At 39.7% G+C, this 26,499-nt stretch overlaps 1 protein-coding gene across 2 annotated transcripts in view; it reads right to left on the reverse strand.

The window, feature by feature from the left end:
• The window catches only part of CNN3 (calponin 3), a 105,686-nt gene that overhangs the window by 10,729 nt on the left and 68,458 nt on the right, over positions 1 to 26,499 (reverse strand). Inside the window, exon 1 of one of the 2 annotated variants that reach the window (XM_058176106.1) lies at positions 22,164 to 22,347. The exons of the other annotated variant lie outside the window; for it this stretch is intronic. Coding sequence (XP_058032089.1) covers positions 22,164 to 22,220 — 57 coding nt within the window. The 5' untranslated portion in view covers positions 22,221 to 22,347. Of the gene's footprint in view, positions 1 to 22,163; positions 22,348 to 26,499 lie in introns of those variants that run through there. 2 annotated transcript variants of the gene reach the window in all.

The raw sequence follows: 26,499 nt of genomic DNA on the forward strand, positions 1-26,499 counted from the left end.
GAAAAATGAATTTGTTTTTCAGTGTTCATTTTGCTAGTTTGGTATGCATCTGAATTTCAGTATTTTTATTATGGAATAACATGCTTATTGCCTTGAGATGCATTTTATCTCCAGTGTTCCAGCAACAGGAGCAACAATAACAGCAACAATAGTAGTTTAGCAAATTGGTATGTCATCTGACTCTCAATGACTTTAGGTGGCTCATAACTATCAAATTACAATAATATGAATTAAACATAAAAAATAAAGATAATGTTGAGTTAAACATATGGAGCAACAATAACAGCAACAATAGTTTAACAAATTGGTATGCCATCTGACTCTCAATGACTTAAGGTGGCTCATAACTATCAAATTACAATAATATGAATTAAACATAAAAAATAAAGATAATGTTGAGTTAAACATATGGAATGCTATCAAAAGCTGCAAATATGTATTTTCATTTTATATATGAATTTGTTTTCTACAATATTGCTGAAATGTTTTTAAAGGATTTATATAGTAATTCCAATAAAACATCAGATAAGCTGTGTTGTGAAACTTTGCTCATTTTTTAAAATTTTCTCATTGCATACATTACAGCTTCGGAGATTCCAATGTACACAAAATAATTGTGTAGGCGTTAAGATGTGTTTTTTATTATTATTAAGCTGCTGCTTTGTCTTTGAAATTTCAACATAACATCCAAGTCATCCATTCCCATTATGCTCATCTTGTCTTTAGTTACTTGTTTGCTGTTTTGACATGTTGTTATGTCATGACAACATATATGCTAAATTTCTCAATACTTGTCCCACCTAACTCAAACATTCTTCCAAATATATTATTTGTCACAACCAATATACGGATGCTGCATATACATGCACAAGATTTTTTTTAAAAATAATTATACTGGCATTTCAGTATATTTCCAGATATATTGAATGGATGTGATCGGGGTGAAATCTACTTACCTTCTTTACTGATTCGGAAGTACACGCCCTGCGCATCATATGTGCACACGCACCCTCTGTGCATGCGCAGAACCTTTCTGCGCATGTGCAGAGGGTGCAAAACACGTTACTTCCTGGTTAACACTAGGAAGTAACAACAGCCGGGTGGATGGGCAGAGCCTCGCACTGCGATTGCTACCGGTTCTCTGAACCACCAGCCAAGATTGCTACCGGATCGGGTGATCCAGTCTGAATTGGGAGCATTTCACCCCTGGATGTGATCATAAAGTTACCAAGAAGCTTAATCTGCAAATAAGAAATATAGTATGGGATTACATCATCTTCAGGAGGATGACATATTTATTCATGATTCAATATAAGATGGAAAACGAGGGGAAAGTTCCCTCAATAAATTAGTGAATGTCTCTCCTAAATGGCATTCCAATTTATGGGTTGCTTACATGTCATATTTCTATGGGAGGGAGAGAGCAAAACCTGAAATTCCATTTTTCATTGCTTTTAAATTTTATGATTGCAACAACATACATAAAGGTATTTCAAGCCTGTTGTGTATGTATAGCGAATATAATGAGGAAAAGGGAAGTAGAATGAAGCTGCTCTCCCTGATTCCTATTGTATCCTGTAGAAGTCAGAAAAGGCTCTATTTGGATATTGTTGTAGATATGCAACAACAGAAGGTGCAGTTTTGGTGGCCAAAGATCAAATTTAAAATAGATGTGGGTAGGAGTACACCCTCTATGTGGGCATAGCTTCAGGGATCATCGGGTGGGAGGGATTCCTTGTGTGACAGACCTATTTTTAGGCACCCACTATATGACTCCAGTAAATTTCTTTTCAAGATGGCGGAAAATTTTGTTGCCAGTTTTCTGCACAATTAAAGAGTGATTTGAGGTTGAAAGAAAAAAGTACATAGGACCACAGGTTGTTCACTCCTGTTTTACACAATTGGCAAACAGAATAAGCAAGATATACCACACTGTAGACATAGCCCTATTTCTCTCTCCTCTCAGGGGTCACTGTGAAGGTCTGAGTAGGGGTAATGAGTATAAATGGATTTTACGTAATCTCAGACAACTGAGAAAATTTGCAATGTCTGAAAGCTCAAGATCAGCAAATTCTGAGTTTATTTTGTCTTCATTGCTACCAAACTAGATTAGATTAGGAAAAATTAACAAACATGTTTCTTTTAAGAGCCTCCAAGAATTATGCAGGTAGTGCTATTCAATTATTTGTTCATACAAAATTAGAACAGCCTATCTGTTTGCAGAATTATATTTAATTGAAACTATATTTATTTCTATTCAATTTAGACTTAAATGATTGTCATTCTGTAAGGCAGGGGTGTCCAAACTTGGCCCTTTGGAGAGTGGTGGACTTCAACTCCCAGAATTCCCCAGCCAGCATGAGCTATAAATTTAAGCAAGTTGCTAGTTGGAGAATTCTGGGAGTTGAAGTCCACCACCCTTCCAGGGGCCAAGTTTGGACATCCCTGCTGTAAGGAATCCAAATTTCAAATCAATGTTGTTTAAATGCCTGTCAAAAAGCAGATCACATATGCTAAGCAGGGACAATGATAGAAAATGTTTGGTAACTTCAACAGCTGGCGTGCAGGTATGATTTAAGCTGAAGCCCTTGTAAATGTAATTATTATGACATGATTGTATTTTTTATAAAAGACAAGCAAAATAAATCTGCATGAGGTCTTTGGTGCTCTCCGAGTTTTGTTTTTTTCTTGTAGACATTTCACTGTTGAACTAGGTAACATCATCAGTGCTAGAAGAATGGGGCTTGCTCTCTGTCATAGAGCAAATTGTATTCCCTTCTAGCACTGATGATGGTACCTGGGGGTAATGAAATATCTGCAAGAAAACAACCAAGCTCAGAGAGTACCAAGGAGCACTCAATTTAATTCTGAGCTAAAAATATTCTCTTCTATTGAAATCTACATAATTCCACTTTATTGGCAATAGTCACAGATAAGATACACTAGAGCTGCCCTGTTGTAGTCAGCATATTTAGTTAATCTTCTCATTAAAAAAATTAAACTCTTAAATTCAGCTCTTAAAGCTGAATTCCTAGTGACAAGCTGGGTATGTCCAACTTGTGTACTTGGCAACAATATGGAAGTGATTAAGTACTAACTCTTTCTAGGATTTTTCTACTCTACAGCCCTGAATTTTTGGTGGGATTAACCAAGTCAAAATTTTCTTCACTTATTTCAAGATCAGCCAACCCAAACCACAGAATCAAACCCACTTAGGAAATCTTCTAATCAACCCACTGCCCTGCACAGACAAATGACTGTCCATTATTTGAAAATCTTCAGCGATGGAGCGCCCACAACTCCAGAAGGCAGTCTATTTCATGGTTTAATAGCTCTTGTGATTGGGAAACTATTCCTTATTTTGAGCTTGGATCTCTGGAAAATTTCTACCCGCTGGTTTTTGTTCTACCCCCAAGTGCTACAGAGAATAAATCCACACCCTCCTACCACTGATAGCTAAGTATTGGGAGACTGCTACTGTCGTGTCCCACTCCTCCGCTGACGGCCGGGTCAGGGAAATCCGAATCAGGCTTGCCTCTGCAGCTCTGCCCAAAGTCCTAGCAAAGTCCTCAGAGCAGGCAGGAGACCAGTAAGTGACTTCAGCAAGATAAGTTCGACTTTTGCCTGACTCAGAGACTGCCAGAAAGCAGATCCTTTATATAGGCCATGGGGTGTGGCTCCATGACTCAGCACTCATTAAGGCCTGCCCCTCCCATCCTTCTGTTGCCTCCGCCTATCCAGCCTTCTGATGCGAGGGTCACACCAATCAGCAGCTGTTGGGAATAAACCCTCCTCAGGCTCACATGCTGTGGAGGAGGGGGAGGGGTCTAGCTGCTCCGTTTGCCTGGGCATGGAGTCAGGGCTGGGGCCGGGAGATGCTCCTTCTTCTGCAGTTTGTGTGGGCATGGAGCCAGGACTTGGGCCGGGAGGCATACATTCCTCAGTGTTCGGGAGCAGGTAAGAAGGCCCCGGCTGCTCTGAGGGCGGGCAAGACACAACAGCTACCATGTCTCCTTTTATCCCCCACCCCACCCTCTTCTCTTCTTTAAGCTGAACATATTTAGTTCCGTTCATAGGATTGTGTCTACCTCACAAAAACTGGGAAGATGATTTTGAGTTCCGTATGAAGAAATAGGAATTTGGGTAAGTTACAGCTTCATTGTTTTCACCCTAGGTGAAAAAGTAGGTAGAACTGTAGTCCATTGCAAATCATGCAAATCATAAAATTTGGAGGGATTATTTTAAAAACATTTCTGAACACCAAAATAACCCCCACAGAAAACAATAATATTAATATAGTTCTGCTTTCATTTATTGAAATCATCTGTTTGGGTTAGAAACTGTTCTCAATCTTTCCTTCCCCACCTTCTCAACAGAGCGTAGGCAAACCCTTTGGGTTATTCAGCTAGCAGATTACAAAACAAGCTAGTCACTTTAATATTCATTTCTATTAATGCATCTCAATAAACCAGTCCTATTCATTATGTATTTCATTGTATTTTAATGTACTCTGAAGCTCAATATCCAATTAACGCAAAAGCATGCAGAGATGTCACATGCATTTCAAATATTTAACCAACACTCTAGTAACTCTGCACATACACAGTCTTAGTAATACCAGCAACACTTGAGTGTGAATTATATGCATGCAAACCATGGGTGAAATCCAGCAGGTTCTGACAGGTTCTGGAGAACTGGTAGAGGAACTTTTGAGTAGTTTGGAGAACCAGCAAATACCACCTCTGGCTGGCCCCAGAGTGGGATGGGAATGCAGATTTTGCAATATCCTTCCCCCCCAGAGGGGAGGGAATGGTGAGTTTGCAGTATCCTTCCCCTGCTACGCCCACCAAGCCACACCCACCGAACCGGTAGTAAAAAAAATTGGATTTCACCACTGATGCAAACATCTTTGCACTATCTCCCTGAGAGGAAAAAAACATCACACCACAATACTTGAAGCCCATCCCTCCCTCCCTCCCTCCCTCCCTCCATCCATCCCTTCCCCCCCCCACATAAATTCTAACTTTCCCATGAAGTTGCTAAAGCTGCAGTTACTTTTAACAGGTATCTTCTGTCAGCCAGATTGGCAAGCATGGAACTGTAAGCCGCCTTCTCCAATCTAGCCATATATTTAACCGCTTCGTTTCTTTCAAAGCCTTTATCAGTCATTCAATCAATTTCAATCAAAAACAAGGACAAGACCACTCCTAACTGTTTTATTTCATCCTTGGAAAACTCAAAAGTGGCCACCTTCAAGCCAGAATGTTTTGTATTTGAAGAATTCTTCATTATCTCTAGTGATAAAAGTATTTTAGAGAACTTATCTGAAAATACAATAATTTTTTGCTTTACCAGACCATTCAGAGATACATAAAGCAAGTGTCCATTACTCCCGAATGTCTGCTAAATACAGAAAATCATGTGTGCTAGTGACATCATTTGAGTATATTAAATATGCACAATAGTACTAATTAGTAGCTAAAAAAGTTATGCACTCAACTCTTGCTTTGTTTGATATTGTAAACCCTTAAACTGTATTATATCCAGCTTTATTTCTTTTTTTTCCCTCAAATGAAGCACTCAGAGACTTTATTAAAAGTTTGATGAAGTATGTGCTCTAACTAAGTTATGATTCTGCCGGGCTAAAAAAACCAAAAAACATCAATTAGTTTGCATATTAAATGCTGCATTGCAGGCAGATACAGTTAGTGCACAATGACAGGTAATTAGTGATTTAGCTCATAGAAGAGATTACGGTATTTGATCCCACAAAGCTTGTTTGCTAATTATGTTGGAACTGTACTGCAAAAGATCTACAGAATCTTTTTTTAAAATGGCAACGAAGAGTTACAGCTTTTTCTGAATCTTTTCTAGTATCATCCAGTGGATGCCCAGGTTTTGGCTGTCCTAAACTACTTGTGGATGGCTACAGGTAATCCTCGATTTACAGCAGTCCGTTTAGTGACTGTTCAAAATTACAATGGTATTGGAAAAAGGTGACTTATGACCATTTTTCACACTTAGGACATTGCAGTATTGGATGCTTGGCAACTGGTTCATATTATCGATGGTTCCAGTGTCCCTGGGGTCACATGAACAGCTTTTGCGACAAGCAAAGTCAATGGGGATTCCAGATTCACTTAACAACCGTGTTACTAACTTAACAACTGCAATGATTCACTTAACAACTGTGACTAGAAAGGTCATAAAATGGGGCTAAATTCACTTAACTAATGTCTCACTTAAAATGTAAATTTTGGGTTCAGTTTTTGTCGTAAGTCAAGGACTACCTGTATTTTTTTGCCTAGATACTAATACATGACATGATACTGATACATGAGAAATGCTATGAAATTGTTATACCTTATATTAAATATCAGTCAATATATAGCATTTGAAATGGGGCACTGCTTTGGCTGTCTCCTTCTGACTCCGCTAAACCCTTGCCGTACAATCCTGCGTGTTACTGCCTCCCAACTAATGCTCCTTTCTTTCTTTTTTGTCCAGACCGGATTTGTTTTCTTCACCATTGTTGCTGTTGTTTTTCTTGTGCTATTTTTATGTTTTTTGCATTGTTCTTTGTTTTTAAATGTTTTAACAATTTTAACCCACCCAAGGTTAATGGAAGTCAGGTGGCATATAAATTTAATAAATTATTATTAATGCTACCCATTTAGTTCACCTAAAAGCTGCCAGACATACAGTACCATACAGTACCATTCCAAACTTTGTAAAAAACATTTAAGCCAATTGGTATCTGATAACATTTGCAAAAGAACTGAATTCAGTGACATTTTTTAAATATTTCAGTGAAAATATATGTTAATAGAAACTGTTCTTTCTCTGATTCAATCCAGCCACAAAATCTAATAAGGAGTATATAAACCAGTGCAAATCTCCAGGACTGGTATAATCAGCAACACACAACATGACTTTAATCTAAAGGAAAAATAGATCTGCCTTCTTCCTTTTTTAAAAGTGCCTAAGAAAAAATAAAACTACTTTTTATTCGTTTCTTCAACTTTTGAGTTTCCCAGGCTTAGCTGGACTCTGCTTTCTCTCTAGAGACAAATGCTTCCATATCTAAATGTCAACCACAGCCTAGAAATATTGACGGAAAAACCACTTTCTATATTATATTTCAGTATACTGAACTATGACATCTCAGACTTTTCCCTTTATTTTTTTCTCGTACAATTTTGGGTCAATTGTCCTCAAATGACAACTGGAAAGATATCCAAAAGAGCTAGGGGTCAAAATAATCCTACCAAAAACATGAGCTAGTTGCCATGTAACTGGTTATATGGCAACTTTAACACTGTTAATTTGTGTGTGCAAAAGGAACATAATGTGAACAACAATCTTCTCTTGTAAAAGTGCCAAGCAGCTGGATGGAATCTCTCTGTGTGTAGTATGTGTGCCCACCAAATATGGAAAGCATTTGAGGTGAGATCTCTATATCTCAAATCTCATCTCTAAGACTGCATTCCAGAATGATTGTTAAAAATAATTGGAGGAGATCCATTCAACAGCAACTTTTCATAAAGTTTCAAGCATATGTTCTTCCATATCACCCATCAATAAGTGGTTAACACCCATTAGCACTGGAAATTTTGGGAAGACGATACAAAACACAAGTAGTGAAAGAGGGCACAGGAAGAATCTATGCTTCTAAAATGAAAACCTGTCATTTTGGCTCCCAAAAATGATTACTATGACATAATAAATCACACTGACCGTAAAAATATGCACAAAATCATTATTTAAATAAAAATTGAACATATGAGCTATACGTCTGAATTCAGTTCTTTCCTTCTCTTCAGATGCAAAGATGACAATTTCTTATAAAGCTAACATCTAATCAAAATTAAGGCTGCTATTCGTTATATCAGCAACAAACCAGCAATCACTGTTTGACAATCAAATATAGGAATCTCCAAGATCAGATCATTTGATAACTTTAAAACATGATTTTGCCAAATGGGACACTAAAAAACAAAATGCATCCCATTATTATCTTCAAGTATTAACTACAGATGATGGCTTTGAAAATTAAACATGAGTTAGGAAAAACACGCAGATGCTTTGACCATTCAATTTAACCAATACATTCAACAAAATGTAAAATCTTTGCACATTCAACTGAGTTAAAACAATAAGAACTAGACCATCTAATCCCTTTGATTTGGTGTTGGCCAAAATAACCTCTAATCTTCCCCCATCAATCCGTTTTCCATTTTAGCTATTTTTGTCCAATCACCTCCCTGTTGCCCATCAATACTTTAGTCTAAGCCTTCCTTACAAATATAACACAAGACATCAGATTTAAAGCAACATGTTTCTGAATTTTACTTTTCAACATCATAATAAATGCCACTAAGTTAGTAACTTAGTGGATTTTTTAAAAATATTAGAAATTTTCTCCAAAAAAATAGTGTTTTCCATCCCAGTTATGTTATACAAGATTTAATAATTCAGCTTTCGGATCATCTGGCTCCAGGTTTTTCTCAGGGCTTCCTATCCTTTACTAATTTTACATCTACTAAATTATTACTGCCCTTCAAGTAATAATTTAGGGGCCGGTTTAGCTCACGCTGGTAAAAGCCTGTTATTAAGAACACAGTAGCCTGCAATTACTGCAGGTTCGAGCCCGGCCCAAGGTTGACTCAGCCTTCCATCCTTTATAAGGTAGGTAAAATGAGGACCCAGATTGTTGGGGGGGCAATAAGTTGACTTTGTAAAAAATATACAAATAGAATGAGACTATTGCCTTATACACTGTAAGCCGCCCCGAGTCTTCGGAGAAGGGCGGGGTATAAATGTAAACAAAAAAAAAAAAAAGTGAGGTTATTGAATACTACACGCAAAATATGGAAGAACATATTGTGCAGAACATGCTTTCATTAAGATGGCATATTTATGATGCACAAGCAAGAGAAAGAAATATAGATGAAGACTTGTTAATAAAATGAATTAAATTAAATTAAATTAAAATAATACAATATATTAATAAAACTATATTTCTGAGTTCCCATCATGGTGACTTCCCTAATCATGAATGTTGAAAACCAATTAAACCATTTTAAAAATAATTTTGGGATGAGAAATAAATAAATGCAGTATAAAACCCAAAATAGGTATATTGAGAGAGAGAGAAAAAAAATCCAACCCAAACAAATAAAAGTCCCAAAATCACTGAAAAGGAACAAACTACTTTTTTGGGTGATATGACTCTACTCACAGTGAGGCCATTGACTTCCCCATAAATATCAAGCAATATCCTTGGCCACAAACAGTTCAACACCTCTCTTCTACAGTACCTCATAACTAATCTACCTCAGTTAATAATGAAAAAGTGTCAATTTGCACACCAAAAAAAAAACTAATATTCCCTCAGCATTGCTGGCCTATAGGTTTAGACTGGTCAAGTGTAAGCAATTCAGTTTTTAAAAAGAGTTGGTACTTAAACTAGACCAATGATGGAGAATCTTTTGTATTCAGTGTGTCAAAAATTCAGAAAATGCCTTCCTTGACTCTACTACCATCTCTGTCTCTCTCACTCACTTACTGACAAGAAGAGAGAGGGAGGGAGGGAGAGAGAGAGAGAGGGAGAGAGAGAGAGACAGAGACAGAGACAGAGAGGGAGGAAACAATTGACAATAAAGAGTAATAAATTGTTCAAATTTATTATTTAATAAATAAATACTTAAACAATTGTAAATAATGTACCTGTCTGAGGCAGTTCTTGATTGCGTGAGGCATGGAAACTTCAGAAAATGATTTTTTGTGGCCTTGTAGTCTCCAAAAAAGAACAGGAAACAAGTCCCATTCTCGCATGTTTTTTTTGGGGGGGGCTTCAAAGGTTGCAGAAGAGCAGGGTCTTTTCTCGCATGACTTCCAGAGGATTACTGAAGCCTAGCGTTAGTGGTGGTATTCAGCCGGTTCCATCCAGTTTGGGAAAACTGGTAGCGGCTGCTGCTGGAGGCTCCACCCACCCGCTCGGACATCATTACATTCCATTTTTGACGCTCTGCGTATGTATGGAAGGCTCTGCGGAGGTGGCACGTGCGAGAGTGCACACTCACATTTATGAATTGGTAGCGAAGGTAAATGAATACCACCCCTGCCTAACATGTCATCAGTGACATACATGTCATAGGTTTGCAATCCCTGTACTAGACACTAATCATTCCTTTTCCCAAATACATAAATATGTAGCAATATAATAGAAGAAATACAAACCTGAAAGCATTATTATTGTTAAAATATTTCAGGCTATAAGGCTGGGCAGTGGGCACTCTTTGAAAATGATTTGAAAGTATTTCTTTAGACTTTCTTTTATAAACATAGCATTTCCCCAGTACTCATTAGAGTAGGTCTCTTTCAAGCTTTTAAATAAGCCCTAGAAAAAGATTGTACTTCCTTAATGAACCAAATCAATAAAGCAGCTTGCATTTAATGTGACTCTTAAAGGAGGGAGGGGTAGTATTATTTTCAGTCTCAGGTTTGACAGAATAAAAAGTACTTCACCAATATACTGGTGGATTAGTCAGACCATTAAAAAACCTCTCAAACCCTATAATAAACTTTAAAAAATTAATATCTAAGGTTGCATTTGTTTTAGAAAGAAAGTAAATGAAGGTTCCACATAAGACTTAGCAATGCCATCAGTACCCAAATAAATAAAACTGTATCAAAGAAAAAGGCAAATAAGAAAAACAAACTTGGATAAATGGCACAAAATTCTAATAACGTTGTTCATAGGAATCAACTGAAAAACATCTAGTGGTATATCTTTATTACAATTAGTCGAGATACCATAAAAACAGGGAAAAGTAGTTGAATTCTTCCAACTCTTATGTTTTATTATTAAATAATTCTAAAAATATGATTATTTTTAGAATTATATCACAATGTCTTTTATAAAGGAGGATTCGTGGAGATCTCTTTTTGTGAATAGAATAGAAAATAATAATAGAATTAGGCACACAGAGCCATCTCTCTGGGCACGCCAGCTGTCGCCCGTTGCTCTTCCGGGTTCCTGCGCACCGGCCAGCTGGTTTTCGCACCTGGGAGTGCCGGAAACCAGAAGAGCAGCTCCCTGGTGCGGATGTGCGTGCTGGGAAGCTGAGCTTCTGGTTTCCAGAGTGCACATGCGCACCTAGCCAGGTGGTGTTCACATGCACATGCATGCCAAAAACCAGAAGACCAGGTGAGCTTCCTGGCATGTGCATGCACACCGGGGAACTGCTCTTCCAGTTTCCGGCGCTCCCACACATGCGTGCTGGGGAGCTGCTCTTCCGGTTTTTTCGCCAACACTGCCCTATACCATTTCAGACAAATGGCTGTCCAGTCTCTTCTTAAAAACCTCCAATAACAACTTCTGACTTTTATCTACAACAACAATCTTGTGAAATATCCTTGACTAAGAATATCCCCAAAAGTCATAGCTGAGAGGGAGAGCTAATCCTCTGCCTCCTTAATCCTGTTCAGTACCTTAAACACTATACATCATGGATCTTCTCACCCTTATTTTTGAGTTTAATAACACAAGAAAAGAACACTTCATTGGACTGGATGAGGAAGTACACTGGGGGACAGAGGAGAAGCTGGCCATGATGCTTTGGCTCATATAATAGGAATGAAACAAATACAGAAGTGGGTCTATGATTTTAATGTTGCAATATAAAGAACATAAACGAGCTACTGGAACAAGGCAGAATAGATTTTATTAATTTACATAAATTATTAAATATTTTTTTTAAAAAAATATTACATTTAATTATTATTTTTAAATTAGTGTAACGGTACTGTGTGTTTCAGCTCCTGTAGTCAAGCAACATCATGACTTTGGAAGTAACGTTTTATTTGAGATATGCCTTTTTTAAAACATTTTGTACATTCTATTAATTTTGAGATTCTTTTGAAATTTCTATATTGAAGCTACACTGAAAATATGAAAACTAGACATACCCATTGCCATCTTTTCGGAAACCAGAATAAATGGATTGCATAAACAGATATAGATAGGACTGCTACTCAAAAGAATCCAATTCAAGAGGGATAATTTTCCTACAATTCAGAAACGTATATCAAGTACTGCATTTTTCAGACTATAAAATGCACTTCCCCCCCGCTCAAAAAAAAGTAAGACGAAAATGTCTGTGCATCTTATAGAGCGAATATTGTGGCAGTATTTGTGGTGTTTTTTCTTGTTTTCCTCCTCTGTGCATAGTCTGAAAAATATGGTAAATTGTGTGTCTCTCTTCAACAACACAGAAAAAACTACTACAGAATGGATCTATGTAAATTTAAATGTGATTAATTTAATATGCAGATGCACCGCAAATGCGCTTAGGAACACTACAGCATGTAGGCGACCACATAATTATCTTGATAACTACAAATTACAATTGCTGTTGTGTAAAATAAGTGTATACTTATATCTTAGGTGTGTATAATTTGTAATCCACTGAGTCAGCTGCAGCATGGTGGCCACATTAATCAAGTGCTAGTGACTATCACCAAGTAGAAGTAAAACCAATAATTTAACTGAGCCAGTGATGGGTTGACACTCATTTTGACAGAATACATTCCCTTTTTTTTAGCTCTTATTGACAGTTTCTTTCTTTTAGGGTATGTTATACATAAACCGAGTCCAAATGTTTAGAGGTTTAAAAACCTACCTCTCTGGTTTATATCAGAGGGAGTGCTGGGAATCAGTGTAGCTGTCTACACATGCTTGATTACAAAACAAGCATACTATTCTCTGTTGGTATCTCCTATCCAAAACAAAGTCAAGTAACTGTTGGTTTTGGAATGAACTACAGATAATCCTCAGCTTATGACTCTTCACTTAACAACTATTCAAAGTTACAATAGATCTCCCCAGAGCTACTCGCAGTGGTGGGCTGCTGCATGGTCTCAAGGGTTCGAGCGAATCCTTAGCTCTAATCCTGGCTGCCCTCCCCCCCATGGTTCTATGCTATCCATTTATAACTTACTTAGCTCACCTGAGCTGCCTGAGCTGATTAGGAGCCTATTTGAAGCTCCGTTTCTCTCCCAAAGGGGCGCATGCGAGCGAAGCAAGCGCACATGCATGTTCACAACCAGTGAACCCTTTGTTAAAGAAAGCGCAGCCCACTTCTGCCTACCCGTAACCCATTTTTGAAGCTACATACACTGCAGTCTCCATGTGGTCACATGACTGCATCCGGGGCACTTGAGAACTGGCTCATCTTTATAACCGTTTACATTGTCTCACAGTCACGTTGCCACAATTTGCAATGCTTTTTTTTGGCCAGTTTCATGCATTTACTTCCAATTTCGGGGTGGGGGGGTGGGGATATTCCCATTGGAAAAAATGCATTTGCTTAATGACTGCTGCAAAAAAAATGTTTAAAAAATGGTTCTAGTGACATAATGCCTCAACTTATGACTATGGTCCGCAGTTCTGGGCTCGATTACTGCTGTACGTTGAAGGCTACCTCTACACCCTCTTAGTTTGAAGCTTGATGGGTTTCACTGGCTTAAGAGAAGATAGTGCAAAAGCCGCTACTTTATAGGAAATGAAGAGAACCGAATTAAGATTTGCTAGTTGATTGCTGTAACAGAAGCTTCACTTCTTATTATAGGGGTTTGCAAACTATGGGAGCGCCCACCCCTTTTTCTCCCACCCAGTAGACATCAGACCTGTAAGCTACACATTAAGCACAGAGCCCCTGTAATCCCCAAAGGATATGTCATTCCAAGGGATAATTGGAAAATGCTTCCTTGTTGTCTTCATTTTGTACTTTTCAGAATCTACATAGTGCCTTTTGAGGGAAGAGATACTGTCTTTAATGGCTACTTTCTGTAGTCCTAGGGGATGGGGTGGCGCAGAGGCTTAATGACCTTGGAACTGTGGCCAGAAATGGTCTGCACTCCAATGGTTTGAGCCCAGCTCAAGAAGGGGTGAACTCCTGCTGCTCGCTCCGCAGCTCCTGCACACCCAGCAGTTCGAAAGTATGCAATATTGTGAGTAGATATTTGGGTTCTATTTCGCTGGGAAAACCCTAGCTGTGTTTGTGTGTGTGGAGAGTGAAAGCTAGCACTGGACTTGGCTGGACACGAGGCAATGCAATGCAAAGCAAGGAGGGACTAGTGGAGGAGCCCGGAAGAGCCAGGAACCGAGTATCGCTAGTCAGCTGGGATAAGCTAGTTTTCCCCCTGCGGGGCAGCGATTTACGCTGTCAAGACTGCATAATGTCTAGCATTGTAGATTTTTCTGACACTGTATGCCATAAATAAATCTGAGGTAAACAAGTAAAATCAAGTTAACACCCACTCCTTTCCCAATTTCCTTAGTGAAATACATACTATGATTTTTGATTCAGATCTTATGCTCACATTGGCCTTTTGAATAGTCAGCTACTGTACTTAAAATCCATGGGAAGAAAAGATTACTAATAATTATCATCATGACTGCTTATGATCACCCCTCATAGTGTTGTTTCTGCATTCTTCCTCCTTGAGATTGAAGTATATAAAGAAATTTCTTTCTTATACAAGTGAATCACTGGTCCTTCTTCACTACTCCCTCTTCCAGAAGCAACTTTTTTTGGGACATGAATTTGTGAAACTGTTTCAGAATCCAATTGGGGTCTTGAAAGTCCATTTTCTATTCTGTTTTTTTTTGAGCAGGGGGTTGGACTAGAAGACCTGAAAGGTCCCTTCCAATTCTGTTATTCTGTTTTCTCTTGTTTTGAGTGGGAACAAACCAAGATACCTTTAGAACTCTAGTCTGAGCAAAGATCTTTCCAGGGGTAAATATATATGGATGTGAAGCTGAAAACTACAAAAGGTTATCACTACTAGGCCTTAAATGCACATTTGAAACTACAAGAATAGTTATTTATTCCCTTTACACGGGAGTGACAAAAATGTGATGCAGCTTATCTGTAATAGGACAGCAGTTAATTAATACTGTTAAGAGCAGTTCTAGCCAGAGGACAGTTTATGTAATTGCAAGTTCTTGAGGCATGTCCAAGAAGGATATAATCTGGGCTCTCTAATGAGCTAATTGATTTGTTGTGTTTATATCCTGCCTTTCCTTAGGAATTAAAAGCAACACATATAATATTCTCACTCTAATTTTATCCTCTTATCCTAGCCCAAAGCCATTCAGTAAATTTCATGACTGACTGGTGACTTGAATCTTATGAATCTTCCAGTTGGAGTCAACCACTCATTATAATCAATTTCTTATGTCCTACTCAGTACTGACTTCAGAAGACAAGATTTAAACCTGGAAAATTTATTTAGACATGTTCTGATGAGATCAGTACTCTACACATAATGGGTGCTACAGTACTTCCAGTCCTAGTATCAGGCACAGAAAAACAATCATAAAAAGGAAACCAATTGACTGGAGTAAAATAAATAATTATTAAATTAATATATTTAGTTCATTAGTTTTTTGTTTGGAGGGGGAAATGGTCATGGTCTGGTTTGGACACTGCAAGATTATTTACTCCTAAATCGGAACAACATCCAGGTTTGAGGGGGGTGGGGGATAGGGGATATTCTGATGGTGCAGTGGTTAGAATGCAACATTGCAGGCTAACTCTGCCCACAGCTGGGAGTTCAATCCTGACCAGTTCAAGATTGACTCCACCTTCCATCCTTCCAAGGTCAGTAAAATGAGGACCCAGATTGTTGGGGGCAATATGCCGACTCTGTAAACCATTTAGAGAGGGCTGTAAAGCACTGTGAAGCGGCATATAAGTCTAAGTGCTAATGTTTCCTAAATGAGAACAACATGCAGTTAGTATAATATAATTTTTGCTCCTTCCCTCTGAAAATGGCCAACATGTACAGACTTGGAACTTGTTAAGTTACAGAATCATATAGAAAAGACAAATTGTAAAACAAAATACCCCAGATCAGTATCTCAATACCAAAATAACTTTTCATAAATTTTGAAGAGCTGGCCGCTTGGCAAAATGTATGTGTTGGAGTGGAGTATGAAAAGAGACCTAGTGGCCTCTCAGTGCCTGGGCTTGGCTATTTTCTCAGTTAAAGAACAAAGAAGAAGTACAATACACGATCCTGACAATATTTTTTTTTTTAGGTTGAAAAGCTCTTTTAAGAAGTTCTGCAAGTAGAATTCAATTTTCTGGATTCAATTTCCTAAATTGGAAACAATTTAGGACAGGTAACTTCCTAAACTGATATAATCTAGTCTCAGCTTCTTTTGGTTAATCATCCAACCACAAGCAAGCTACATGGTCCTTCTAGAGCCCTATTATAATAATATTGGAAGACACTCCTTTATTATTCAATCAAGCAAATACTGTGGGATGTTTCCTGGTACGAACCTCTCACTCCATTTATTTATGAGATGCTCTCTATTCACTGTACATTATAATACAGTTGAAATGGACCATTAGACTTTAAATCCCTTTTAGTTCTACAATTATTTTTGATATTTGGTTTTATAATCATCAAGGAGGATGCTTCAAGTATGACATATAAAAACAAGAGAAAACTACATAATTGTCCAAATATTGTATATTACACCACTCAACAGAGTACTTGGTGGTGCAGTGGCTAGAGTGCAGTACTGCAGGCTACTTCTGCAGATTGCTGATTGCCTGCAGTTTGGCAGTTCAAATCCTACCAGGCTCAAGCTTGATTCAGCCTTCCATCCATCCGAGGTGGGTAAAATGAGGACCTAAACCGTTGGGGGCAAATATGCTGACTCTGTAAACCACTTAGAGAGGGCTGTAAAGCACTGTAAAGTGGTATATAAGTCTAAGTGCTATTGCTATTGCTACTTAAATATATGGATTCAACTGAAAAAATGTTAGAGAGCCTAGAAAGCCCTCATAAGTTGCTAGCAAATACTTTCCCTAACATCCCTATTATTTAGAAAGGGTTATTCTGAAGAAAAAAAACTCAGTTATGTAATTATACAACATTATATGTATTTCCTAGTTTAATATTATAGGAAACTATTTCCTAGTTTAAATATTTTAATGTACTGGGTATTTTATTGACCTGCACATATATTTCATGTTATATCAGAAAATTATTATTTTTATTTATCAACCTTGCAAACTGCCACAATTTCCTTGGACTCCTGACAATTAGCAACAATTACATTTATACATCAAGAAAATAAAAATACCCACAGGAGACAGCAATATAATTATATTATAGTTCAAATCAAAATAAATATAATAGAGCTTCATCAACAAAAACACAGAGATGACGTCATTCTATTGTGGAAAAACTCTGTTTTCAACATTTTCTGGAAGATAGTCAAAGACTTATCTAATTGCTGGAGGAAGGCTGCTCCATATAACAGGAAGCACAACTAGGACTCATTCCCCCTCACCTCACCAAAAAAAAATTACTGGCAATTTTTCTAGGGAAGAATAGCTTGGACAAGCTGATTTTCTTGGCCTAACATTATATTACCATAACCATACTTCAAATGAATATCCTTGTAACAATATTTCAAACTGAATTTCCAAATTATTAAAGTTAGGAGATGTTTGGAAAGGGTTTTTGAAAACCTTTCTGTTTTGTAATCTACTGTATCATTTTTGTGTGTGTGTTTGGGTGAGTGTGTGTGTGTGTGAGAGAGAGAGAGAGAGAGAGATTAGTGAAGTGTTCCTAGAGCTACAGTAAACCATTGTTAACCAGCCCTAGCCAAACTATTCTGCAAATTACATATCACAGCAGTTATTAGTTGTTCATGCAACTGTTTAACAGAGGGGTTCTGGCTGTTACTGAAAGTAATGATTTCTGCACACTGCAGTCTGCATTGGCTTAAGGATTTTTTTCCAAATTATTCTTCGATTTATACATACTATTGCTTTAGCATATACATTTATCCTCTTTACAAATGGATAAAGAGGCAGGAATTTTGTCTACTTAGACATCATTTTCTGTTAAAAGGAGTTTGAGAGGATGTAGTTATCACTCCTCAATAACTTGATGGTTTTTTCCCATTTTCCATGATTTTGCACTATTGTATTTTATTAGAAACTAACTTGAATAAGATCAATATCATATGCATAGGCATTAACAAATTAAAAAGATAAATTCCACTAAGACTATAGGTACTTGCACACCTGCTTCTAAGTTCTCTTGACATGTAACAAATTTATTTCTAAGTCCATTTGCTCTGGGATTCAAAATTCGTCTTAGAATAAATTCCATTGAAATGAAGAGATCAACTAAATCTCTTTAGGAGTGAACTTAAAATATGAAAAGGCATAGTTTAAATGCAATAAGCAGTTTAAAATGTTCCTGCATGAATACATAGTTCTTACTTTATCAAAAATCTTATTCAAAACCAAAAATTATACAAAATATCTAACGTTACTTAATGCAACAAATATTGTCAGAATGGCACAACCAGTTAAATTTCTTAAGATTGTAGCGCTTTATGTCAAATAGCAAACTATTCTTCAGTTATGAGAAGACTTCAGTTAGGGTTTATATGCCAGTAAAAATATTGGGATGTGCTGATTAAAAGTTGTTTTCTACTTTCAAGCAGGGACAAGAAAATTCGTTATTGCATACTATGCTTTCTTATTTCAATATTTTATAATTATTAAACATAAACATGCATTATTAAAAATTATATTTAAATATAGTGATGCGTTTGCCAACCATATTAATCTTACAATTAAATTCTGTTGAAGAAAATAGGGCATACAATTGAGTGGTAAAGCATCTAGAATAGACCATAAGAAAGCCTTTCTAGCTCTTTTATCATGCCCATCCCTACAAATTAAAAAAGAGAAACCTTGAACTACTCTACTTTCTTCTAAGCAGTTGTCCTAACTCTGCTATCTGTCCATCTGTCTACAGTAGAGAAAGACTTTATGGATTGGTCTATTTTTGACCTGCTTCTATTTTATATTTCTTGTAGTAGCTGTTTTGAATTTCTATGCCTAGGTTTAAAGGAGAAATATATCACTACATATATCATTTTCTAAATGTTTTATGTATGAGGAATCTCCTGCACATAATAATAAAGAACGCTCAGTTAATTCTCAGAAGTGAATTAACCTTTAAGAAGTGTTTTGAGTGCACACACCTTTCCTTTTCCAATACATGCCAATGAATAAATTATTTTTCAATTAAAGGTTTATTAGACTACATTACTAATCATTGAAAATACATTATATTTTGGAATATATTTTGTTTATTTGAAACAAACCCATTTTATTTGCAATGGTAAAAACTTAAGCGACATAATTAATCATCTTAAAAGTTTGCAATAGCAGAAGTGATGTTTGTTCCAACAGGTAGCCCAGAAAGCAAAAGGCCAAGAACAAAAACAGCTGATCCTAGACTATAGGGGGATGTTTAGTTAGGAAGGAGTATTATCCACACTTATTTTGGAGGAAGCCCCACTGAAATAACTGGGATTTAATTACAAGTAAAAATACACAGAATTGGGTGGTCCAAGATTAAAACAAGATGGATCAAGCAGTATTGGAGAACCATAAAATAAGTATTTTTTGAGTTTTCTGCTTTATCACCAAAGACTTGCATTTTGTAACATTAAAAAAGTTTTGTGAAATTCATACTGTTCTATGCATCCGGTCACCTTGCTGTTACAACAGGAGTATGTTACAATGTAGGAATTAGGTACCACCACTGCACTTTTTTCCAGAGGAAGAGTGGGAATATCTCACAATACTCCATTTCCCAGGAGACTTAAGAGAAACTTAAACCCAAGCCGCAGAAGCTTCCTTTGTGTGTATCTTCCCCCCATCCTTCCCCACCACTTTGGACTTCAGAGCAGCAGTATGGAGACAATGAATATTCTGTGCACAACACCCACATGGATTGGCTGGTCTCTCCCCAATACCCTATGATGTAATGCAATTGGAATGTGCTGGGGTTTTGAGCTGGAAGTGTTGGGAGGGGAGGGAGATTTAGGTGACACTTCTCATCTGTTTGGCAGAGCAAAGAGGTTCAGCAAATTAACATGACAGAGCCGGTAGATCTGCCAAGTTTCACTACCTTTTCCTATATGTTCTATTTAGGATGGAAGGGTTCCTTTTAAAACCCTGAGAACAGGCTCCAATTCCTGAATCAGTACATCACTGTTATCTGGGAAAATATGACTGCGTAAGACAGGAAATGAATATAAATTAGGCAACATATCAAATAAAAGTGCAAGGGTTGTTTTTTTTTAAAAAATTCTTAAACTAGCAGGCTACGATGAAAGGATTTAAATGAGTTACAGTGCGGGGGGGCGGGGGGCGGAAGCAGGATGCTCAGTGTCCTGCTGTTGTCTGCAGATCTGCTCTACTAGTTTACAACAACCACCCTACTCTATTGGCGGCGCACCCGTCTTTTCCCCCAACGCGCCATCCTCGGCTGGCGCTCGCTAGCAGCGCTTAGATCGGAGCCACGTAGGCTGGGAGCACCTCCCGCTCCCCCCGCTGCCGCCATCTCCCGAGCTTGGGTGGGTCCCACAGGCAAGCAGCAGGAGAGGCAGTCCTCCAAACGAGGGAGGAGGGGGGCTTCCCCAACCCACCCCCGTTTGTCAAGTCCGTCTCAAGAGTGCACAAATCCCGAGCAAAAAGAGGGGGGGCGGGAAAGCTACCGGGCAGCAAGCATTTCGCTGCCTTTGTCTCTCTTCTTTCCAGGAATCGGAGCTTGTCCTTCAGCGGTTCGCCGGACTGCTATTAACCCTCGGCATCTGCAGTAGTTGGAAAGAAAGGAGGGGACGGGAGAGAAAGCCCCCCCTTTTTTTTTCTCTCTCTCTCTCTTTCTCCCCGCCTTCCCTTTCTGGGAAAGTACTTTTCCACTCCGAGAGGAAGGCAGCGCAGAGGCCAAGAAGAAAAAGTTTAAAGGGAAGCAGAAGGCCTCCCCCCCCCACCACTCCTCCTCCCCGCCCCGCCACGCTCAGGTCAACCCGGCAAGCGACGAACAGGTCTCCTCCAGCCCATGCAGAAGTGGCGAGGAAAAGCGATCCGCAATAGAGGAACGCCGCTCAAGCCAAGAGAAACCTCACAGGGAGGGAAGACCCTAACCCTAATCCCTTCTCTGCACACACATACACACACAGAGAGAGAGAAAGCGGGCGGTGGGGAGGGTCGGAAGAGAAGGCCGAGTAAAGGAGGGGGAGGGGGGCTGGCGACCCAGGGGACGCCAAGAGAATCGCGGGGTAGGCGTAATTTTCTTATGTAGAGGACGACGCGGGGAGCGCATTATGCATTCCACTAAGAGACCGGGCAAGACGAAGCGGGGAGGAAAGGTGGGGGGGGAAAGCTATTGGGTGTCTTGGATCTTTTACGAGAAAGGTGCGCCTGGTCCTAGCTTATGAGTAAGCCCCACAGGCTTACTCATAAGCTAGGGAGAACGTCTAGCAAACGAGAAAGACCGGCAGTGTTTCTGTGGGGAGGGGGGGGAAGGGGGAGGTAAGAGACAAGGGAGCCCATTTGTGTGTGTGTGTGTGTGTGTGTTCGTGTTCAGGAGTGGAAGCCTCAAAGACCAGGGTTTGATTTGGTGTTGTTTTTTTTCTTTCTGCATTGGCTATGACTCCGGGCCGCGTACCTCAGCGTCTGCGGTGAACGTTTCCTCATAAACCGAGTTAAGAGGCGAGGGGCATTTCTCACCGAGGTTCCAGTCCACGGGATAAGACCGGGATGGTTCCCTATTTTCCTCCTACCCACCACCCACCCCATCGAAACAGCCAATTTCTTTTAAGGCCCAGGTTAGGGACGTGATAAACACCTTCCTCTGAAGCCCCCCTTTCTTTGCGCCCCCACCCCACTTAAACCAAACAATGGAGCGCGGGGAGGGGGGGGCTCATGGAAGAGGCGGGGAAAATCGAAGACGCTGCGAACAGGAGTAGGGTTTCCAAAAGCTTAAACTATGTGGGAAAAGAGAGGGGTGGGGGGTGGGCACGGGAGCCGGACTCCAATCCCCCCCCCTCGCAACGGAGCGCGCAGGGAAGCGCAGCCAGGGCCCCCTTCCCTCCCTCCCTCAACTCTTCCCGCGCCTGCCTCCATCCCACGCCTTCCCCTCCGCGGCGCAAACAAAGCGGGAGAGAAAGCCAGCCGCGGAGCTGGCTGGCTGACTGGCGGGCGGGCGAGCGAGCTTTGACCGCGGCGTTTTCCTTCTCCACCTCGCCGGTGCTTTACCTTATTCTTCACCTCGGCGGAGAGTCCGTAAGAAGGGCCCTTGTTAAAGTGGGTCATGGCGGCGACGGCAACGGCGCCGGGTCGGTGTCGGTGCCCGAAGTGGGGACGCGGCTGAAGCTCTCCTGTCTGCGCCTCGACTGGATGCTCCGGGCTGCCAGTGGGGCGCGAGCGAGCGAGCGCGCGAGGGCGGGCCGGGCTGGAGAAGGAGGGAGGGACGTGGGGCCAAGCTGGCTGACGGCGCCCGCTGCGGCTTAGACGGCCTCCGAAACTTCTAGTCCCGCCCCGGCCCCTAGAGCAGCCTTGGCGCCCCTTCTCCAAGCCCAACAACAGGCATTCCTCTCCCGGCCGAGGGAGGAGCACCCGGGAGGGCAGGCGAACCCTCGCTCCGCTTGCCGCGTCTCCCGCTTTTGGAGTCCTGGGAAAAGCCTTCAAAGGACCGGCCAGTTGCTACTACTAATCGTTTCGCCCGCGTGAGCTCTACATTAAACCTCTGATAATGCTGGCTTAAGTCATGGAAGCCCGTTCATTAACCCTGTGTCAAATAAATCCGTTTATTACAGCCCGCTCCAATTTACCAATCGCAGCTTTCTCGGTGCGCCAGGTTAATCACTCGCTGAAGGATGGGTGCGCTGCAACACCGCACTTCCTAAACGGGGCTCGGGGTGCTAGGCTGTTAGCCCTACTACCCTGAGTGGCTTGCCTGGCTAAGTGGGCTGGGAACGATGGTTGTTGGAGTGTTGCATCAAACTGGAGGGCCCTTGATGGGGGAAAGCAGTCAAAGATTAAAATAATGGTTGTTCGTTATCCTGATCCTAAATGCAACTCATGGGAAAGTCATTTGAAATCATTAAAATGCACAGGATGTAATGAAACATCTGAAATATTTTTTGGCCTTGGTTATAAAGTGCTTCATTCCCTTTTAACCATGCATCCACCAATATATGTGTCGGACCATCCATATCTATATCTATCTATCTACAGTATCTTGTCTATCTATCTATCCCCCCCTCTCTTCTATCTCTATTTCTCTATCTTTTGAAGCAATCATTCCTTCAAATTCATATTATAAACTAAAGCCATATGGGATACATTTAACAAAGGCTGTATTGTAGATGAAGGGGCTGTTCAAAAGTTTGGGATGTTGCTGGGAGAAAGATGGTACAGTTGAATAGAAGATAACTTTTTCTTATGGATAACTGGCAAAAGTTATTATGGAAACATATTGAAAGCTGTACATTTGGATCATTGGAGCCTCAGGGTAGTTGAAGGGAGAATTGGCAGTTGTTAATGACTGGAAGGGAGTTTGCTTAGCGCTTCTGCCAAGGAAGAGACAAACATCAAAGAAAGCAGGAAGGAATTACTTGCTGTTCAGAATTTTGTAGCAACATTATGGAAAAATAACGCGCAGGAAACTTTGTTTTAAGAATCATGAAATGGCCACTAATTTTTAACATATGCTGTAAAAGGGATAGAATCTTTTTAAAAATTTCTCAACTGGATCAATACTTAGCTTTTTTTTTGCAACTTATACAATATTTGTATATAAACTAAGCCCACACAATACATGTAAATCCCACTATATTTAGGCTGTCCTTTGTCTGGATCATAGGAATTATGGGTTTATAAATAAGATATAGCTATTTCTTTTTGTCCTTTTAGCAGGGTTTCTGTAACACACAGAAATCCATCCCATAACTGACTGTTGCTGCCTCTCTTAGATACATACAATTTGGATAAATGTAGTTTAGTGGATTTTGTTTGTCAAAAATTTAAAAAAAAGTCCTGTTGGTCAGCTGCCATAAAATGTCTTGTATGTGAATAAATTTTATATATAGCCTTTGGAGAAAAAACTCAAGGCCAAAAATGTCTCCTTACCTAGTTTTGGTTTTTATGAGTGTAGGTGTGTGGGTGGTTGTATTTTTACATGGAATTCTAAGTTTATTTGAGTTTCCATGTGTTTCCATGGAATGCTAACTTTATTTGAATTTGTTTTGGTGATTGGCTGGGCCTTTATGGTAAAACTTTAGGAAATGTTCTTATTGTTATTTTGGAGTCTTCTGAAATGTGACTGTGAAACATGGAAAAAAGATGTGGAATGACATTTCAAGGAGAGACTGAACTGAATTGTTGCAAGAAAAGGGCTGAAGCTCATTGGTTTTCCTTTCTCTTATTTCACTTTCCTGTTTAATCAGGAAGACCCAGATAGACTCAACATAGAACTTAGAAGAGTGCAGCGTTTAGTATTTTGTTTCTATCATATCTGAAAATATTAGATCAGGAGTATTTGTCTGTAATATGTAAAGTCTTGTTCACCTGGATGCCAGAGAGATGGAGGAGGAGGAGGAGGAGAACAGTCTTCTGATAGCAAAGTATTCAGTTCATCACAAATGTAGTTTTAAAGAGGGACTTTTACTTGGATTCCACTATTGTAATGTGCTCAGTTGGAATAATTTTAGACTTCACCATCCTGTTTGTTTTGGATTCTTTTCACTTATAAAACTCTTAACTTGAAAGGCCAAATTTAAAAAAAAAAGTGACGTAACCCAAATCATACTAAGCCAAAAGTCGACAATTTTTAGGTCACGTTTTAACTCTGGAGAGCACACAACCCACACAACATGGCTACCATCATGGAACTGGTGAATCACTAAGTACCAGAACTAGAAGATTCCTGCTGACCATCATCTATTATCTTGTTGGATAATTTCTGCTACCTGCATTTTTAAACAGAGACCTAAATTTCAGCTCCCTATGATTTTTGTTTTCCAAGAGTGCTTTTAAAATAAATTTGCAGGCTGAAAAGCATTCTTAAAAAGAAAGAGTGAGTTTAACTATAGCACTTTGTTTCAAAGTGTCATAGTTCCGGTTTATTTCTATCATTTAGACCAGGGGTAGTCATCCTTTTTATACCTACCGCCCACTTTTGTATCTCTGTTAGTAGTAACATTTTCTAACCGCCCACCGGTTCCATAGTAGTGTACCGTGTATCGTTGTCTACACATGCCTCTCGCACATCGTGGATTGAGTTTTGGGGGGGGGGCGCAGGCTACCAACTCTGCTTGTCAGTTACAGCTGGGTGGTATGGGGAGAGATGCGCGAGCTATTCTGGGATGAGGCTCTTTTGTTTGCAGTCACACTATAGCGCCATTTAGTTTCACTTACGTAACGTGAACTAAACTTATGTGCGGGCAATACAAATAGTATATTTTTATAAATTTAAATTGTCACGGGGAATTTTATGAAAACTTAATGAAAATGTTTTTAAATAATGCTATGAAATTTTTTTAAAAAGTCAATTAAATTTAAAAAAAAGAAAGTGCTTCAGTATTGGACAAAACCCCTACCGCCCACCATGAAAGCTGGAACGCCCTCTATTGGGCAGTAGGGACCAGGTTGACTACCACTGATTTAGACAGTCTATAAATGAAGAAAATCATGTGGGGCATGGGGATTGTTAAACATAAAGAGAGGTGCTCTGAAGTACTGTATTTGGATAAAGTATATGACCATTAAAAGGTGCTATATGTAATCTTAACTCCTCAACTCCTATTGTGATGCCTTATCCTGGTAGGTGAATGTTCCTTGGAGGGATGAGCAAAGAATGTCACCTGTTTATGCAAAGACTATTTAATCCCAGCAGGGTCATTCAAGGTATGAATAGCCCAGCTAAAGCAACTTTGCATTTATGTTGACTGCAGTGCTCTAAGAAGAAGCTGTAAATGAACGGTCATTTCAATGACAACAGTAAAGGTAATGTTTCATACTGTACAGGAGAAGGCAGGGGTTAACCACTCCTGTATCTGATCAAGAAAAGCACATGGGCAGACAAGATAAATAACTAATGATATAATGCTAGATCGTAGGCCCCTTAGGTCAGGGGTGTCAAACTCAAGGCCCGGGGGCCAGATGCGGCATACGGGGTGCTTAGATCTGGCCTGCAGGGCTGCCCTGAAAATAATGAAGGACTGATCCATAGTCCCTCTGCCACTGAAAACAGCTTGCAAGGGCCATGCGTGGCCCTCCCGAGCTCTGTTTTTGCTGGCAGAGGGTTGCAGGAGGCCATCACAGCTGAAAATGGAGTTCAGGCACCCGTTTTCACTGGCAGAGCGCTTGGGCCACTACAGGTGCCCCTGATATGAGTGATGTCATGCTGGCCACGCCCACCCTGACCACTCCCACATTGGTCCCCCAAGGTCAAACACAACCCTGATGCAGCCCTCAATGAAATCAAGTTTGACACCTCTGCCTTAGGTCATGCGGCATTCAACATGCTACTGAAGAAAAGCTGAGGATCTTTCAGAATATTATTGGTGTTTATGACATGAATAGATAAAAA

The sequence above is a fragment of the Ahaetulla prasina genome, chromosome 3 (assembly GCF_028640845.1).
Source record: "Ahaetulla prasina isolate Xishuangbanna chromosome 3, ASM2864084v1, whole genome shotgun sequence".
In the NCBI taxonomy this organism is placed as follows: domain Eukaryota; kingdom Metazoa; phylum Chordata; class Lepidosauria; order Squamata; family Colubridae; genus Ahaetulla; species Ahaetulla prasina.